Consider the following 20,542-nt stretch of genomic DNA (forward strand, 5'->3'; position numbering starts at 1 on the left):
CTGATTTTTAAGCTATTCTCTCCAAAAACATTTGTTGCATTAATACAATTTACTTGGGTTCACCTTGAGATTAGTGGAAGTATAGTTAAAAATGGCATGTATTAATCTCAAAATAACACTTAAGTTGAGCAAGGAGCTTTCAGGTTTTTAAAGTTAAAAGAACTGGAACATTTGAAGTAAAAATTATTTCTATGCATTTCTCCTAAAAACAATTTGATCACTTATGCACAAAAAAATTTCCATATTCATTTCTCAATATAAAATATCAACTGATTTCATGTCAGGTTATGCAAGCAAACAAGAAATTGCCAGATACCAAGCTTCTCCAGCACTCAGCTTTTTCCTTTGTTCCTTAGGTCATACTGGAGATGTATGCATCTGTACTGATGTCAAGGTTGCAAGTGATGACACTGAGAAAGCCTCCTGAGATTATCCCAGTCAATTGCAATGTTACAAGGCAACTCCAGTATCTATTTCTGTGCCACACTGAATAAAACTGGATTTTGCCTCACCCAATGCAAGGTAATTTTAAAAATCAGTAAAGCAACAGACACTAAACATGTTATTACAGATTGAATCTTTTAGAGAGAATATTAGAAAGTAGGTCATTACGTCATAGTATTTAGTTAAACACCCATAAGCAAGATTCACGTAACTACTACTACCGTATTAGAGGCACCCTAAATTTACCACCACAAAAAGTAAAATAGATAGAACTGGAGATTTGTCAAGCTTCCAGTTATTTGACAAATTGTAACTTTAAAGATTTATAAAAATTATTTTTAATCTTACTATTCAGAGACAGCCATACAATTCTCAGACAGAATTGCCACATTTGTCATGATCACTACAAATCATACTTAAGACTGCACCTCACTGCTGAATGCAACATTTTAAGATTGACATAGTGAAGTTTCACAAAGATTTTCAAAGCATATAGTTATAGTACTTGACCGTGTAAAAGTGGTGATTTGTTAGGGAGCTATACATAAATGAAATTAATTTGACAGAAGATAGGAAACTGAATAAGGAAGATGCACTACTAAAATGAACATGAGGAATTCAGATTATGATTTTTAGTAAAACTTGATTTAAAAGTGAGTTTAATTTAACAAAGAAGTAGAGACTACAGAATCCAAGTTTACCAGGGTTCCCATGTACCACAAATCCATAGGTCAAGAAGTTAAATTCAAAACCCTCTTCCTTGAAAAGGTATTTGATTTAGACACAAGATTTGTTAGCTTAAATCATAATTTCAGACAGTACCAGCAATATCTTCTTCCAGGCTATAAACAGTTGTGGGTTTTTTTTTTTTTTAAACTGACTTTGTAATTGTTCATCTATTTCCCTCTGATACTGATGTCTAAGTCCCATCTGCCACATCCACAATATATAATATGTATTCACACATATGTAGTATTTGCATCCTGGCAAGTATAACCATCATAGATGTGAAAAAACAGTGGCAATCACATTCTATTATTAATATATTAAAATACCAGTGTTTTACAAAAAGTTTTCCTTCAAAACTTCTTTCATCCACCAGTTGCTAGGTTGTCCAGCTACATTATCTACAAACACTAGTTATTAATCTTAGTCATTGGAAACGTAGTACCAATTCAGTGTTTGTATGTATTTCTACAATACATAACCATGAATACTTCTACTATCTATTCGCGTCAGCACCTTTTATTGAAGAATGAGAAAATTAAAATCACCCTCCTTTTTTATAAGGCCAGTTATAACTAAGAACATGTGAAGTTAACATCTGATACCACCCAAACCTTTCTAAAGGTAAAACTAGACTTATTTTTTTATTTCATGCACCAATCAAATTTCCAAATAGAAAACAATATTAAGACTGGGAATGCCAGAGTTCCTTACCCCCAACTCCATAACATTTTGGTTGCAAATCACATCTTAAATGTTATCTCCAAACTAAGAAAAAGCCACTCCTGTCTCGACTATAGTCTTTCATACCAACAAGCTGTTTAATTATAACATTTCATGTTATCACCTTACCTGTTTGAGTTCTTAATGCTTTCCACATGCAAAAAGCAGATAATTTTGATATTAATTTAATTGTTTCAAATGGCACTTTATTCAAAAGCATCAATTTCCTAGTGATTTTCTTTAACATTTTGCTTATGACCCAACATTTAACAGCTGTCATCTCTTTCACTGATGTAGCCTTGTGTTGTTGCACAAACCATAACAACATATTTAAGCATCCACATTGGCTAGGAAACTGAAAGTGGCAGAAGTTATGAAAAATTTTGGTTTTACAGTAAATGCATCTCAATTTCCTTTTTTTGTCTCTTACTATGTTCTGTTACCTGTTCAAATCCTTCTTACATATACACTGTAGTAATGATGAGGACAAGTGAAGACTCCCACAACATGTCTTCTACTATTACATAGCTACCACTTTTATTAAAATAAGACAGGAGCCCTAACTGAAGAAACCTATTTTCTGGTATGAAAGAGAAAACCCATCAGCTCCCTCCATATATAAAAAGAAGCCAAGTTTTCCTAGTTTGTTTCAAAAGATTTGGTACTTTTCTACTAAGTAATACTTGCTCTTTACTTCAAATGAAACTCAATACTTTCACAAACAAAGCTCCACGACCCTTGTACAGTATGCTTAGTTTTCCCTCTATTACTTATTTTCCAGATGTTTCCCAGGAAAGTCATTACCAACTTTCAACAATTCAGTCTGGTATTTTTACTTCTCCCTTAAATAACTCTTCTTGATGCAGCTTTCCCAGTTCTTGAAATACAAACAATTTATCTTGGGCAGATGAGTTTCTACAGTTAAGTTTAGTAGAGATATCTGACTACCCACTAACGTCTCATGTCCCCAAACACTACATCTCCCCACATCCCAATTTCCCTGCAGCATATCCTCATTCAAATGTCTAGGACCCCACTTTGCTTCTGTCATAATTAAAAGTCAACAAAAAGCCAACTGTCAGAAAAATAAATAGGCAAAGAGATATATGAATCATCCTTAGAACCAGACCATTAGCTTCAAAGTGTTAGATTAAGTCCTGTCTTGGTATCAACAAGCACACATTGCAAAAAATGAACTAGAGAACACAATATTTTTAAACTACAAGACAGTTTGGATTAAGCCCACTAAGATGTATTTCAGGGGTAAGGACACCAGCTCTATAATAAGGAAGAAGAAAACTGAATACTGGGACACATCTCCTTTGGATAAAATTGGTTATTTAAGTGTTACAGAAACTAAGTTTTGGAAGGGAAGGTCCCTTGGCTAGTTGTTGTATATTAAGAGAGACAAAGTCTATCATGGTTTTTGAAACTAGACAAAGTCCCATTCTCCCTATTTAGAAAACAAAGCACAAAACTGATGACTCAAGATTCACACTGACTTCCACATCCCTTCCTTTGCGTTCTGCAAGACAAGGACCTGCTATAAAATCCAAACGTGAGTTGTCTTAGCACAAATTACAACATCTCTGCAGTTCTCATTTTACCAAGTGGAAAGTGTCTGCCTGTGTGTTATGTGTATGTTTGCACAGAGGCATATTTACCTCTGCTTATTAATCTGTTATTGCTAAATTTCTCTTAGATGGTAAGTACCTAAAAATTAAAGTACTTGATAACTGTGTAGCTGAGCATTATAAAACCAGCCCTTTCTTTCAAGTGCCTGAAAGCTTATCTTGCAACTTCCATAACAACACAGAAAGTAGCCTTTCCATCAAAGAAGGCTTTCTGGATGTCCGAGACTAAATTATTCTCAAATTTATCATTGCTTCTCCAACCATTCCCACTCTAAAGTCAAGTAGTGGGTAATGACACTGTGTAACCCTTTGACAAAAGTGTCTTGTGTACACAGGTTGTACATGAGAGAAACATCATCTTTAGGATTATCTTCAGTTTGTTCCCCCTCATTTTGGCAGCATGGTAGATATGAAGATTGGTATTCACCTAAAACAATCAACAATTTCTTTCAGAGTCACTTATCCATTTTCAAAGTTCAGTGTACTTTTGCAGTTTCTAGCCAGGGTTTCCATGCACCAAGTACAACAGTTTGGCATTTCTTTGGGACACAAGAGCAAAACTATTATCATTAACATAACCTCAAGCTTGCAAGCAATACTCAGGAACAACATTGAAAGGTCAAAGCCTGCTATACCAGACAGCATGCAAATTAGCCGTTAGGATATCCTGGGAGACCCTTTTCTACTCATTAGAAAACAGTATGAGGGAACACAGAGCCAAGAAAATAAGGTTCAATTCCTTCAGTAAAAAAGCTGAGTAAATCTCTAGTAAAAGATCAAGATTTTTACATATCAAGCTGACAACTTGTTTTGGAAAACCTGTTGCTGCAGGACCAAGTCTAGAACTTCAGAGGCAACCAAGTATTATTGAACTCCATGAGGAGCAAGATTTACTTTTGCCGGACAACTATAAAAAACAAGTTTAACTTTACATCACTGAACAGGTAACAAATAGTGACAGTATCTGTGCCTTAAAACCAGTATTAAAAAATGTCACCACTTCAGCATTTCCCTATCCATATGAAGATGTATTACCTACTGTAACTACAACCTGATGAATCTACCATTTAGTCCCTTGTAAACTACTTCAAAACTTCTTGAAGTGGACTTCAAGAGTGTTAACATAAAGGTTAGGAGCACAACAGAACGTATTAAAATTACATAACAATGCATATTATGACTAAAAGCATTTTTTGCTCAGCTTACATTTCAATCCTACAACACATTTCAACTTAATAGTTATTTTTCCTGGAAATTAAAAGCTTTACAACTGCCAGCATCACAACTGTTCCGAAACTAACTTCATAAATCCTCTTCGACAGCTTCATAATTAGAATTTGAAAGATGGTACGATCATACAGCTTTGTCTGCTAGCTTCAGAGTTTCACTTTATGCTTTTGCCAAGTTTTATACAGTGGAAAATAGCCAAGACAGAAAAATCAGCTAATTAAATTAATGCTCTATACTACAGCAGTGCCATGTTCATTATCACTAAATACCTGCTCAGTTAAGTCAAATATTAAGATGGTAATCAGTTTGACTTAAAGTTTATTACTTCAGTGTTATTTTCTTTACTCCTGACATCAGCTTCTATGATCCCTCTATAGAGTATTTTGACTCTTTCATAGTCACTTACCCACCCTGAATTATTTTAAGGTCATTTCAGTTATCTAAATATCTAGTCACACTGAAGAGTTATTCTTAGAGTTACAATAAAATATGCTTAATATTAATCTCTGAAAACAGTACAGGTGCTATACCTTATGATTGCCTCACCTCTCATTTTATTAATCTCCTAAATCCTAAAAGTTAATACACAGTGCTTTTAATCAGTTTGCTTTATCTTCACTATTTTCTTAGATTTCAATCATGCTACATAATCCAGGATTAACATTAATTTCAGTTTTTAAAAACTACATGTCAGTTAAAGTATTTGTTTTTATTGGTGCACATAACTGGTAGAACCATGACCCTGTATGATCTCTAGCTAGCTGAGGTTCAGTTTTGGCACTCTCTAAAACCAGCTAAGTTTTGCTATTTGCAATAATATTACTGCAGCAAAACAAAGTTGCTGAACAAACCTGAATATCAGCACACATGTAAACAGTGTCTATCAGTCCACACCAAAGAAACTACTGCTTTAACAGCTTTAACTAGTTTACTGCAGATAGTTATGCTGCATTTTCTATATGCTCAGGCATAAGTCATCCCCACAGCACAGCTAGCATTTATGTCTATTCTGCTTTTTCAGAAACTTGATTCATTTTAGAAAACATCATATATGATTCCTTAGTCCTTTTAGTCTGTTACAAACATTATCTGAATGATAGCCTTATGTTTTCATGCATGACAGTCATCATAAAAAGCATGAGTTCTACTTACAGCAGATCATATTCATAGAACTGACAACTTAAAAAGTGATGGACTTGAAAAAAAACTCCCACCTCCTTACAGTTAAGAATAGGGTTAAGAATAGAGCTATAAGCTGTACTGTTATTTTCTGAGTATGTTTGAATGTTACATTCCAAGAGAGTATTTCATCCCATTTAATGATGATATTGTAACTTCTTTGACTTGATGATTCTTACAGTGTGACTGTCTTTGTAATTGTTTTGAGACTGTTACACAGCCATGTGTTTTTTTTCTCCAGAAAGGAAGCATTAGAACCAAGCATTTGGAAGTAGCTTCTCCCAGAAGTGACTTTCATATTAATTTTCAGCACTTGATAGTCTTAGAATAGCTAGAATTTGATATAATTTGTTAAAGAATAAGTCCACTGCCTCAAACTACTTAGAACTTTCCAGTTAACTAGCTCATTAACTAGACAGTTAATTATAACTCACTATTTTTCTACAATTGCCTGCAGTGTAGTTATGTCAGCCTGAAACACCATCCTTTGTTCTACAGATGCAGATAACTATCAAGTATGAATTCTGAAGGATATGGCTTCAAACATCCTGTACCTCCAGTTTTAGCCTTAAGTTTTAATTCCCATCTCAATCCTTAAACATTCCTATTTCCTTTTAAATTCTTACAAAAATGTAATCTATATTAGTATCCTGTAACTGGCCAACATTCACTCTGACAACCCATACAGTGGAATAACACATGTCAAGGACTTACTGAAGAGCAGCAACACCATACAACAGAATGTTTTAGTTTTCATGTCTATTATTTTCCTTAAAAAAATGGTAATATATTAGCACTTAATGATCAAGCTAAGTATTAGCTAATTTTGCTAATCCATTATGGAAATCTGGAGAACTTTTCCACACTTGTACAGCACTATTCACATATACTCTAAGTCACACTGTTCCTTCACAAAGAAGGTGTCATACTAAAACTTTAATTACATTGTGTTAATAGATACAAGGATTTTTCCAACAGCAGTGGTGCTAAACAGACACACAAATTTGCTATATAATGCTAAGGTCAGCAATAGTTCTGTATGAGATACTTTATGATTACTGGGTATCTTGGATATTCCAAGAAAATGAGACAGTAACTGGAGTACAACGCACACATTCAGAACATAACCTTAGCTTGCTTAAAGCAGACAGTCTTTGGCTTTTTTTAATGTAGTTGTTCCCATCCCACTAAGATGTGTTTTTTCAATTCTTTGCAGACAAGGTACTGTTTATTGCATTGTTAAACACAGATTAACTCTGAGAATAAAAAGTTCACCTACCAGGAAAAAGTAACAACCTCAGAAACACTATGGGAAGTACCTCAACCTTAAGAATTTCCACTGTATGTTGCTATTAGTAAAGCGTCAGTTTAATCCCAAGTTTTACTGTAGCTCTCAAATTCATACTTTCAATGGGTTTTCACACAGTTAAAAGGTGGAATATTTTAGGCATCAACTGGCTCTTCAGTTTGCTATTTCAACTATTGACAAGAAAAATTCTGAGTTAACATAGTCTTGGCTGAGAAGTAAGACTTACCTAATATGTAGATAGTCTTCTGATCACTTCTCTGACCAAGGGAATTAGTCACCTTACAGATGTAAGTCCCAGTGTAGTTGTAAGTCAACGGGCTGCTGAACTGCAGAGTATTGTTGACAGATAGCAATCCTTCAGGCCATTGTCCATCCAACCTAAAACAAAAGTTTTATTTCAGCTATGAATTTTTATGACTGAAGTCTAAATATAACTAGTTGCAACAATCTAGAGTGAAGTTTTCCCAGTGCTCTGACACTGTCAGTGGACTATTATTGGATATTCTTAGTGTCCACCTGAATAGTCTGCAAATCTACTGGCACTAGCAAGCTGCCTACAAATGAACACTACAACAACTAAGAAAACACCATCTCAAAAGATCTTGGAGGAACAATCCAACTAAAGCTCTAAAAACTAGCAGAAAAATTAAGCAGCACTTATACTGCTGTCAGAATTATCTGCCTGTTCTTTCACATTCAGCTGAGCTATCACAGTAAGGATTTGTGTTACACACTTATTTACAGGAGATTTTGATTAGGATTTTTGAGCAACGGTTCAAGCATTTTATTCCCTCTCAACCTGCCTTTTCTCCCCTCCCACCCATGTCTCTTCCATCCAAATTACAGAATTTGGTGCTTGGTGACACATTTGGGGAAACAACTGGTAAAAAGAAATTGTTTCCAGTCCACCGGATTTTCTAAATCTATCATTTCCCTGTAACATTCTGCATGTGATTACAGTAACAGCGGTTCACAACAGAGAAAGGAGACAGGCCAAAGGCACTGGAACTATTTTAACAGAGTTGCTAACGGCCCATTAAACACCTGTGTAATTTCATGCCCTTGTATCTTATTTTGTTTTTATTTAAGTATCTATTAACAGCTAAGCAAGAATAAGTCGATATTAAAATGTGTGATCACCAGGTCTCAGTATCTTGGAACCACTTAGCAAGTATGATTTTAGGTAGTTCTGAACCAAAAAAGCCACCCGTGACACCTGAAAAAAGGTACTCAAATGGAAAAAACCCCACAGTTAACAGTAAACGTGATCTCCAACAAATGTAGATTGAAAAACATTCCCACTGCTTTGCTGACAGTGATTATTGCCCAGAATTGCTTCAGCCACATAAAGGTGATAAAAGTCATTAGGCATGTACTTAGTAATTCATAGTACCAGAAGTATTTTTCAAAAAACATTATAAAATAGTCAATTGATCTGAAAGCTCTATTCTAATAAAGTTCTCATACATGCAACATTTTAAAGTATTATTACCATGGAAAAGTTACTATCCTAACAAATACAATATCCCCTTTGCTACCAAGGGATAAAGATTTTTTGGTTTGGTAGTTCTAGAAGCTATTATAATTTGAAACCTGTAAGATAGCACAAAATTTCAATAGAGCTAGTTTCCATTTCCTTAAATACTCGAGCTATTGTTCTTTGGCATAGATTGCTACCCTTGGAGTTCCTCATTCACCAGTATTAGAGCTTCTTGGATGGGTTTTATTGTTGCTCAAAAAGGTACACACTAGTTTTATTCTAGTTTTATTTATTAATTCTAGAAAATTAATTTTTACTTGTAAAAGTTGGTTCACTTTTCACCTCAGGAAGTTTAAAAGTAACCTGTGAATCTTGAAGAACTTTACATATATTTCAACATGTATATTTCTTATGGTATTGGAAATAGAGGTTGTAAAAACTAATCAACACATACATCTCAAATACAAACCAAACTGAGAACCTGGTTCACCTGAAGAAACAAGCAGTACTGCTATTAAGATCTTGGCAAGCTTTTTTAAACATAAGAATTTTTGTGAGTTGAAATCTCACATCACACTGATTTTGAGCTAAGCATGGGATAGGGATGGTAGCACGTAGGTTGTTTAGTCAAGAATGGCATGGCTACGGTAGAGTTAGCTGCAGTACTGACTTAACATTTGAATGTCTGCTTTTAGGATTGAGTCAGTTATAGTAATGTTTTGTTTTCCTATGAAACTGCCATCAAGCAATTCCAAACTTATCAATACAATATTTTCAAACCACATTATGTCAATTGTTCCTACATGCTAAATTATATCTACCATTGAGAAGGCAGGGAAATGGATTACAGATTCAAATCAGTAAGTACTCCTGTGATTTTACAAATAGAAAGACTATAACGTAGCTACATATAAAACACTGTCCTTAGGAAAGTTATTTCCCTTGTTTCTACAGACAACAAATCAATTTATAATAGCTGGTTTAATTTTTTTTTGTGCTTCACACGAAAGATTTTAATCTATGCTTGCTTTTGTCTCTTGCTGAAAGTACATCCATGGCTGCAAAAGCAAAGCAGTAAGATTCAGAATATGGCCCACCAAATCCATATATTCATGAAATGTGACTATTATGTAATTTACTTTTTTTTTTTTTTTTTTTTTTTTTCTTCCATCACTATGCAAAACACTGCATCTAACTGTCTTGGCAACTTCTTGAGCACTTCTGAAAAACATGACAAATTGTCTAATTCAGTAAGCAGTATTTGCCATCTCAACTGTAATTTCCAGATTTTAAAATGCAGACACAGAAAAGTGTTTACAACCTACTTTAAAGTAAAAGCAGAACTAATGAAGTAGTTGGAGCCCTACTGGATTTATTGGGCTTTATTCTATATACTGCAACATACAGTTTCGTCTACTTTATTAAGTAACTATAAAGATTTTAACCTGAGAGTAATGACAAACTGTTCAGGCTCATAAATTTACAAGCTATCCACTCACCCATATATTCAGATACACACATCTTATATCCTCCTTTTAAAAGGCTGGATACTACCATTACAACTCAATACAAGTCCTATGCTTCTCATTTTCAGAACGGGTGTTTACAAGTAAACTAAGTTTATACCACTTCAATGATGTGGCAAGTCCCTTTTATAAATATTTACCTGGTCCACATAAATTCCATAGGTAATGGATTTGCATCAGCATTACATCTGAGCTGAACATTCTCTCTTCCAATGAACCAGTTTCCATCATAGCCAGTTACTGAAACTTCTGGAGCATCTGACAAAAAAAGATTTTAACCTATCAATCACAGTATTTTCTTTAGAACATAAACTGTCTGTAATGCTTAGTTCACTAGAGCCGAAGGTGTTTTTTTAAAATTTAAAAAACAACATTTACACCAATACAGTTCCAAGCTACAGCATAATACGCAACAATGAATTACATCAGGAACAGTAAGTTGTTTTAATCAGTGCAACTCTCCCACTGTGTGTTTTCAGCAAACACATAGCATTCTGGGGAAGTGAGAGGATTTAAGAAGAAAACAATCAGTTTAACGTTTTTTCAAGTGAGGAATGGTAATTTTTAGAGCTACTTTTCAACATCAACATACAGCAAAAGATCACAAACAGAGTTTTGAGAAGCCAGATAATTAGGAAATCATCAAGAAGTTCACAGATGCCAGTTGAAAAGGTTAACAGCTATCTAGTGGCATCATGATAGAGAAGAATTATGTTGTTATGGCTCTAAAAAGCAAGGAGGTCACTTGATATAAGCCAGAGACACCTAGCTGAAATATTCAGAACTGAGGGAACAGAACAACTGTTATGATTTGTTATTAGCTCCTACAGCAGAGATGGAAAAGTAGTAGCAAGTGTAAAGGGAAGACTGAAGGAAGACTAGAGAACGGAGACACGAAGTCTCTGCTTCTCATTTGCTGCTGTGTTGCTTACTATGCAATTGTGTTAGAAGTTCTGAAACATGCCTTAGCACTAATTGCAGATAAACCCAAGTTTAAGACCAACTTGCCCCCTCATTTGACTTTAAATACAGAACTTCATTCTCTTATTCACTATTTGACATTAATGGGAAATAAATCAATACTAATCACTATTTTATGCCCAAATAAGTGATTCTTTACCAAACAGAAGAGAAACAAACCCACAAGTCATTTTAGTCAAACCAAAACAGCAAAGTTCACTTTTTCCAGCCACTACATTTCTTCTAATTGAACTGAAAGACTTCTATGATTTAGGATCTTTAAAGCAGCACACAGCTGAGACAGGATACCAAAGGAAGAACTTGAAAACAGCTTGTTTTGGTCACATACGCATTGTTTAACAAAAAAAAAAAGGATCATATGCCTAAGGATCATATGCCTAAAGTTTGTCTTAGCTCGTTTTAGCTAAGACATCTCACTTCATATTCACGTGTTTTAAAGCCACAAATTTGTTATACAAGCCCGATACAGGTTTGAATCACATGAGCAACCTGGAGCTGAATAATATATACATTAGTTATGCTTTTGTTTCCTTATGCAAATTAGAGTGGGAAAAGCTTAGTAATTAGAAAATAACTGACTCCCATAAGACCTACTTTCAACCAGTCATCTCAAACATGAATCTTCATTAGAATTCTTTTCTAATAGAGTTGAAATTGTAAGGCACCATGAACCATTCACAGATCAACTGAGTTTGTTATTTTGTCTGTAATCTTTTCAATGTTAAATATGAATAATAATGTTTACCCATGAGCCAATATCCAAAACAAACAGTAGAAACATAATGGTATTCTAGCTTTGTGACTAGGTTTTTTTTTTTAATTTTATTTTAATATGGAGACACTACGTTTCTACTCCTGCCCAACCTATCTTTTATCACATGCTTTTCTACAAAGTTTTAATTTCTCTTTTTCCTGAAGCAGTAAGTGCTCATCTCCTTCCTGTGGAAGGCACACAGCAATAAAAAGGCTGGTTTTAAGATATATACCAAGCAGTAACTACTTTACAGAATACTTACACTGTATATCCAACACATGAGGGAATCTCATCTCCTTTTCCAAAGCAGGATGCCGCACAATACAAGTTATAAGTCTTCCTCTTGCAAATCGTGTAGGGACAATCATATACTGACTTACAACTGTTACCGTTTCATTTGGAAACACACTGGAGCTGGATTCCTTTTCACCAAGACCTCCTTCCCAGTCAATCTCTGCAGCAGGTTTCCCAGTGGCTGCTATACAAGTGGCTGCTATTGTCCTATTTGCACCATCTATTAGAGGGTTTGGTCCTTTCATTAAGGTCACAACAGGTTCAACTAGGGAGGGAAAAAAAGGAAATTTAAGCAAGAAAGCCTTTATGTATTTGGAACCGTTGCCACATAAATGAGTTAGACAAGATCTAATCCATTTGCAAAAGCCCATACCAACCAGATATCCTAGAAATAAGATCATGCTATATATCAGAGATGGTATCTCTACAAAGCTTTGGCCTGCTGATACTGTTTCATCTTTGTCCACTCAAAGTTTAACGTTGCTCATTCATTAAATTGAATTCATTGACAGGGAATTCCAATGTGGTTAGGTTCAAAACTCCAACTACAGTGCTCCAGTTGCAGTATCTGACAAGACAGCCTCAAATATTGGGTTGAATCTGTACTTGATTTTTAAGAAAAGCTTAAGATTCTGCTGCACTTGCAAGCGTTATACTTTAAGTATTAATCTATACCATCAGTTTGTGTCATTTCAAAGCTACTTAATTCCATGTTTTAACACCAAGTGTTAGAGTTTAAGCTTCTGCTGATCAATACAAATTGATTCCATGCTGAGACAGTTAACCTCTAAAAAAGTATTTTTATATATACACTTAATCTATACAATCTAATATGTACAAATACAGATAATTTTACTATAAAATCTTTATATGCTTTTGATATAAAAATCGTTTTTTATGTAGGTAAAATTATGTCTATATATATTCTTATAAATGAATCCCTATAGAAGTAAAAAATTTGAACTCAATACTATGTCTGAGATGCAAGAAATCCACAAGTGGAAGGATCTTACCTCCTTGTAAACCCACTGCTCACCCCAAAATTTTAGAGGCCTGGAGAACACACTTCCTTCTAAAGGAAAGTTGAGTTCCTGATGTACAAGTCTACTGTTGAGGGCCAGAGACTGGGAAGCTTTTAAAAAAATGTCCCTCTTATTTAAGAAATCTGTGTGAGCCCTCTACAAGCCATCCACCAGTTGCAGTCTAAATCAGAAATACTACCTAGTGCTTCAGATACAAAGTTTTTGCTTTCTAGGATGGCCTATTTGTATTGATGATATGTGTTTTCCAGTAGCATACCAGCTATTCCATAATCCTTGCCCTTTGACCTAACGAGGCTATCCAAATCCTCTGAAGTGATGTCATCAATACACACCACAATGCTTCAGAGTCCAACTCAGTGGACCAGACCTCACTAATTACAAAGCAGACAGCTCTTGGAACTTCTGTGCCTCTCAGTATCCTATAAATTTAGTTCACAGAATTTCTTTTCAAGAACTTGAAGGTGACCCACAAATCCTGAAATGAGATAGAGCAGAGTTCACAGTATCTGGCCAGATACTCCTCCAACTACCTATACTTTCAAGAGACACACACTGGGTAACAAATATTTTCAGCTTGAGTGAATTCAGTGCCAGAATCAGTTTTTGTTCAGTCTAGCACTGCTCACATCTGAAGAAGGTGGTTTATTAGTTATTCAATTACACTAAAAGGAAAGGTAACTACTAAATGGATAATCTTATAAAAATATGTATTTTCTATTGTATGGTTAGAAATACTTAAAGAATATATCACACTACCAAATCAAAGGTTGGTTGGGCAGATACTGAGAGTGGAATATTTTCTACTTTGTTTCTCTGAATGCCCACCCCTCTCTGATTTGTTAGTAAACCTAATGTAAATAAACCAACAGCAGGGGTTTTCTGTCAAGTCCTAACTTGTCTCTTCTAGAGCTGAAGTACCTCTAACACATTTTCTTTCAAATTTTTTTCCTTGCTCTCCAACACTAGCAACAATTAAAGCTGCAATATTAAAACTGATGTACATATGAAGCATTCTATAATCTGAAATAAAAAAGCCTTTAAAACCTACTAAAGAGAACTTGACATTATATAGCTTTATTTGATCCACAACTCGGTTTCCCTGATTTAATATAAACAGTACCACCTTGTTTCCCACAAATCACTAGTAGTAACCTTTTCAGTAGCTTCTGCAGTATTACTGAAATGCCAAAGTCATCACCCAAATTTACAATTGGTATCTTACAAGCATAAAGACACTAATTTCTGCTGTATTCCTTCCCCCCCCCAATCTTCACAGTGAAATCAATTAAATTAGCAGTCATCACTACCTTTTCATGCCATAACCTATAGGCCCAAATAATTTCAGCTGAAAAAGATTTCGTGTATTCCATTCCTTTGAATTTTCTTCAGAACAACAACAACAACAACAAAACAGTACCCAACCCCAGAATGTTTCCTCCACCCCTTTGTGAAGGGATATGTAAGTCAGCAAGAAGTCTTAACTAAGGCAGTAATGGTCTCCAGACCCAAAGCAGAGTACTCAGTATGCTGCTTCACTTACCCTGCTTTTGCAAAAACATGCCTTCAAGTGGTAGTAGCCAGAGAACAGAATATAGATTCATTTTAAAAGTATAGTTTCTCCTCAGTTATAATTATTATGAAAAAAGCATACTTTGCTTACTCAAGTGATATATGAAATTTGTGAGATTGGCCTGTTTCAGCTCACTGTGTAATTCTTAGTTTTACACATGTCTAAGACACAAAGCTCAACTACTCAAAACTATTCACTTCATAAAATACTTATTCCCAGTCCAATGTATTTTGGTGCATTAGGTTTTTTTATACTTCACAAATGGTTAGGCTTGTAGTGTCACATCTTCCCATAAATCATGATTCTTGGACTACACATCAACTACAAGATAATCAAATAGCCACGTAATAAAAAGTGGAAAGCAACTGCTGTTATGATACTTATTTCTATAGTCTATCCTTCAGGATTACTTTGTCCCAGCAACTGAAGCTAAACCAGCAGAAACCCAGCTGCTCATTCTACAGCCCTTCTAGCTGTTTCAGTCATAAATTAAAATCAGTATCTTCTGAACAAAGTCCTAATTACACAGGGCCATTGACATCGGACCTCTCACAATGGGAAAGTTTGTAGGGGATTTTTTATGCGTTTTTGGCTGGCTTTTTTCTGAAAGTGTAACTTCTATATACATGGACTCTTGCAGCACCCCTCTTTTGCCCCAGGACCATCCTGTGTGCTACATGAATCATACTGAAGCACACCCTACAGACTTTCTTTGCTCACAGTTTTGGTGGTGGGGGAAACAAAGGAGGGTGGGAGAGCATTAGAGAAGCTGCTTCACTCACTCATTAGAAACATCATCCTCCATTCAGATCAAATGAAGGAGATGGTGTGGACAACGCTTAATTTGGGAAAGGAAGGCACGGATCCCACAAAAATCCAAAAGCATAAGGGACCTGCTCCCACAATGTAAGAATTGAAAGGCAGTGGCCATTTCCCCCACCCACTCTAAATAATCAGAGTAGATACACTGAATCAGAGGTTATGAAAAGGTCAGCGAACTATCTCATTCATATATCTTCACAGGAGAGGAGTCACACAGATCCAAAGCAATATTACAGCATGAACTATATTCGAGTTATAAGAAATGGTGGTTGAATTACAGAAGCTAGATGAGCAGCTGTTTAGGAAGTCTCAACTGACTTGCATGTCTGTGCTAGCCCTTTTACTGGTTCATGACCATTGTTTAATTTAACCCTACTTACTCTAGCCTCACCTTACACTCACATGGACAGAGATTTCTCACTGCTAAAGTCCTTACACTTCAGCTCCAGGGCCTCCAACAAAAGGAGGACAGAGACGTGTTGGATTCTAAGATTCTTTGTACAAAAACAACTTAAAATATCCAGAAAAAAAGAGCCTTAAATCCTATTGCATTGTTTCCAGGCCTCAAAGTTTCTTCTTGTTTTTAAGTACTTCATAAGCCTTTTTCAGATGCTTGTCAGTTTAAAAACTAGTTTTCTTCTGCCACTGTGCACAGGAGGTCTGGATGAAATTGGCATGATTACAACACAAACCATATTACTTCCACTTGCCATTAAATTCACTAATTCCTTGGCAACAGCATGAACACTGGGAATTGTCTGCCCCTTCTTCATCATAACTGACATTTACCTGAGTAACTTCTTCCAAACCAGTATTTCTACTTTTTATTTTTCTCCCCTCAAAGCCAGCAGCCTGATATTTCTGTGTATCTTATCCTGCCCACTAATTAATCATGGATTATTGACTTTGGGTTGGGGGTTTTTTTGGTTGGTTTGTTTTGTTTGTTGTTTGGGTTTTTTTTCCTTGAGTCCTGAAAGTTCACCCGTTTGTTACCTACTTGATACTTTTTCTTTGCCCGAATACATAGATCTCATCAACTAGCACTTTTCAAACACCATTACTTTATCAGAACAGTCTTAGAGGATCCATTTCCTATCCTGTCTGACATGTATCTTCCTTTAACTCCTTATTGTACGAATTTCTACATTAGTGTGCCTGGGATCTATTCATGGTGATAGAACTACACCTTTGACATCATAATCTGTGCAGCTCATCCTTAAACTTGTAGCATTAGTAAGAGCTAGGCTGAAGAACAAGGTCTACTTTATCAAGATCCATGCTGAAAAATCTAGCTTAGCAAGACAGTGGAGTCAAACTGAACCAAGTATTTTGAAAAGTCAAGTAGAGTGCTCAAGCTAGTAACAAAAATTATGTTATCTCTACAAGCTACCCTGTCACACACCACATCTTCTGCCTTCAAACACCATTTTGGCCATTTTAGTGAGCAACTTAAACAGCTTGACAAAATTCTTAGCAATGTTTTGCCCTAGTTTAACAAGGTAAGTTTGAAGAACTGAAGTTTGGACAAGATAGACACACAGCTTTGACCCAAAGAGCATTTTCATATTTTCACTGTTTTAACCTCTTCTTTTACAGTGCATTTCCTTAAGACAACATGAAGCACTAAGCAAAGCAAACCTCGAGTGAGCAAAGTCACTAGAAGTGGTAAGTCTGTGAAGCTTAAGTAGCATAAGAGGTTCTAAATATGGTCTTAAGTGATCAGTGTACTGTGACAAAATACAGGACATTTTATCTTGTAATTCCTCCATTTTTATTGTGTCTATCCCTCGGAGTGTACAAAAATCTACTACATGATTAAGTATGCACACTACACACAGGAAGGAAACTAATTATTTACTAAACAGGAACAGACTGAGACTAGAAAAAAAGGCAATGTTGCCTGGACTGGAAATAGTTTTAGCACTAAGGACAGGAACTTCTCACTTAAGGGAGAGTTTTTTAGAACAGTGGGAGAATGTATTCAGAATAAAGCTGATCTTAAGTTACATCAGATTTTAAATTTTGCTTGTAGCTATTCTATGCCTTAAGACTCTACTAAACTTGGAACTGCTGAGCTCAGGCCAGTAAAGCTCAGAAGTTATTCAGTTACATGCATATTCTGAAAACTATTACTTCCCTGGTATTTTTACTGTTTAAGGATAGATGTCAGTGTAGCAAAAAAGTTTTCAGAAGGACAGAAAATGTGCTGCTGAGGCCACAGGAAATAGGTAAGTCCAACAGAGGGTTGGCTACCCAGCTGTACTTGCAAGCCAAGTAGTGCTATCTGGGATGGAAATGCATTTTTGCAAGTAGTAGTATGTCTTGCATTTCAGAGGTTGCTACCAAGTCACTGAGAGGCTTACAACTATCAGCAACCTTCTACATCAACTATGAAAAAAACACTATGATCAGGATCACTCTATGCCTGACAAATACTACTTTATCTGTCCCAGCTACATTTTTTGATAATGTCTATCTTACCAAGCAAGTTACAGTCCTACATGTTCAAATATAGAACAATAAACATGGAGGCCATATGTTTGCTTTCCAAGTTCCTCCTCAGGTTCTCCACAGACCCAGAAATTTGAAAGGCACAATGGACACAACTACAAATGTGAAAATAATAATCTTAGAAATAGGAACTGACTAGATATGAGGGAAAGCAGTAAGAACCTCCCAATCTATGTTGATAAAGCACAATAGCTGAAACCTGAAGTCAAAAAGCTGCTACAATAGCCACTTGTTGTACAGACAGAAGACAGATGAAGAGAGCCATAAGGTTACATTATTTGTGTATCACATAGAACCTTTTTGGTCAAGTTCTTTGTTTCAAATTGGTTTAAGTCACTTTCTTTCGTGTGTTTATTTTGCCCCACCTTGTGGTGAAAACCAGTTTATGTACTGTGCTACAGCCATCTGATTCATCTCAGTGTTCTACTACTGTGGAAAGCAGAGATCAAAGACCAAGAAGATCTGAAAAAGCCCATTGTTTAAAAAATATTGTCACTGAGGACCACCTCAGCTGTAGAAAATATCACTTGACTATTTGCAGTAGATACAGGAGTAACTTACTCTAAGAAGGTATAATACTATCAAGAGAGGGCAAGTCAAGAGGTTTTCAAGTTTCAGAATAGTCTTTTTACCTCATACTGCATTATCACATCAGTCTACCTGCGCTTCAGTACTAGTCCTTTATGACAGGCAAGAGTGATCCCTCAACAAGACAAAATTAGTTTGTGAAAAACTGAGACCATAAGGTTGACATTATGACTATCCACAACCAGTCAAGGGCTTAGTCTCTTTCTTCCCACAACTCCCAGTAGTAGTCTAGGCAGTTTTGCTTTACATTTATACTGTGCAAAGGACAGTTTACAGCACCAAGCCCCAAGCAGCTGCATTAACTCATCATATCAGCAACATATTTATGAGGGAATTTAGCCAACGTGGTAGCTAAAGCTGTTTGGCAGCTTCTCAGCACACACAGAAGTCCCTAGTATCAATACTGCCAGGTCCCAGTTCTAAAGCACTATTCAATGTTTAGATTAGTACAATACCTAAATCGGAACTGCTTATTTATTTTTAGTAACAGGATAATTGAAGAGCAAGTTCTAAAGAAGCAAGACCCAAAAGAAGTATCCTCAATGATGTTAGTAAGAATACCAAATCACCTGTTACAAAAGACTGGCAAATACATTTTTGGTATTGTTGTTGGGTTAAAAGGTAAAATACAACATATGAGTAAGTTTGCAGAATTTCACTAACAAGTTTGTGCTATTAATTTCACTGCCTTTCATGAAGAAATTGACTTACCTAGTACTGTTACAGTTGTTGATGACTGTGTATTTCCAAGTGGGAATGTAACTGCCTTGCAAATATATTCTCCTGCATCAGAAAAGCTTACATTTTTTAAGATGATTGTTGCATCAGTAAGTGAGTAGTTTTTAAATGACACTCTTCCTTGGTATTCTCCTTGAACAGATATTCCATATTCGGGATGATGAACAGCAATAGTCTGTGAACTTTTACCATGTATCTTCTCCCAAGAAACTTGTGCTATTGTTTCATTTACATCAATTATGCATTTCAGTGCAACCTTCTTCCCCCAAACTGCTGTCACATGTGGATCAACAATTGGTCCAGCTAAGGCACCTAAAAACAAAGCAATCATTAGTTGGCACACAAGAAGGTTATATCTCTAAATCTTCACATGAAGCTTTCTTCAGTAATTATCCTGCCTTTTTCAAAGGAATTCCTACTTTCTTCTGAATAACTGTATTCTAGCTGATTCACAGCAGCATGGAAACACTACAAAAGGATGCTTTAAGTAGAAACATTAAAGCTAGGTGTTGATCTACCATTCTTCAGAGAATACTACCACCAACATACAGCTTTCTATAAAAATGACCTGAAAGTTGTATCAGTAGTTAAACTCCCAAAAGACGGATATACTTGATATGAGCACTGCATGTATTCAGACTTACTGAAAAAAACAGTAACCAGACATGGCACTTTAGCAGTCTGATTACTGATCCAGAACATCAGGTAAAAATTTAAGTTAAATTACTGCACTTTTTTCTACTTTTGAAAGACTCCTAATAAATATCATTTAAGGAGAAATGCACAAGCAAAACTTCTACCACTTACCATACCAGTAACTACTTAAAAAGCAAAGCAACAATTAAAAAACCCAAAAGACTCCAAACCCCCACAAATTACTCCATCTTAACAGTGACAGTCAGCCTACAAATTTAATTCTAGCTTCAGTATCCTAGTTTCCAATAAAGATATGTACCATATTACATATGCAATCTCTGCTACACTGCAGTG

At 35.6% G+C, this 20,542-nt stretch overlaps 1 protein-coding gene across 2 annotated transcripts in view; it reads right to left on the reverse strand.

Annotated features, from left to right (window-relative positions):
- Positions 1-19,927, reverse strand: part of NECTIN3 (nectin cell adhesion molecule 3) — a 41,419-nt gene extending 21,492 nt beyond the window's left edge. For both annotated transcript variants that reach the window (XM_026853128.1, XM_026853117.1), the window contains exons 1-4: positions 19,526-19,927; positions 12,249-12,545; positions 10,392-10,509; positions 7,472-7,623 (exon numbers count right to left, since the gene is read on the reverse strand). In XM_026853128.1, coding sequence (XP_026708929.1) covers positions 7,472-7,623; positions 10,392-10,509; positions 12,249-12,545; positions 19,526-19,883 — 925 coding nt within the window. In that variant the 5' untranslated portion in view covers positions 19,884-19,927. The remainder of the gene's footprint in view (positions 1-7,471; positions 7,624-10,391; positions 10,510-12,248; positions 12,546-19,525) is intronic.
- Between the last annotated feature and the right edge of the window lie 615 nt (positions 19,928-20,542).

The sequence above is a fragment of the Athene cunicularia genome (genome assembly GCF_003259725.1).
Source record: "Athene cunicularia isolate RWA chromosome 1 unlocalized genomic scaffold, athCun1 chr1_part1, whole genome shotgun sequence".
NCBI classification, from domain to species: domain Eukaryota; kingdom Metazoa; phylum Chordata; class Aves; order Strigiformes; family Strigidae; genus Athene; species Athene cunicularia.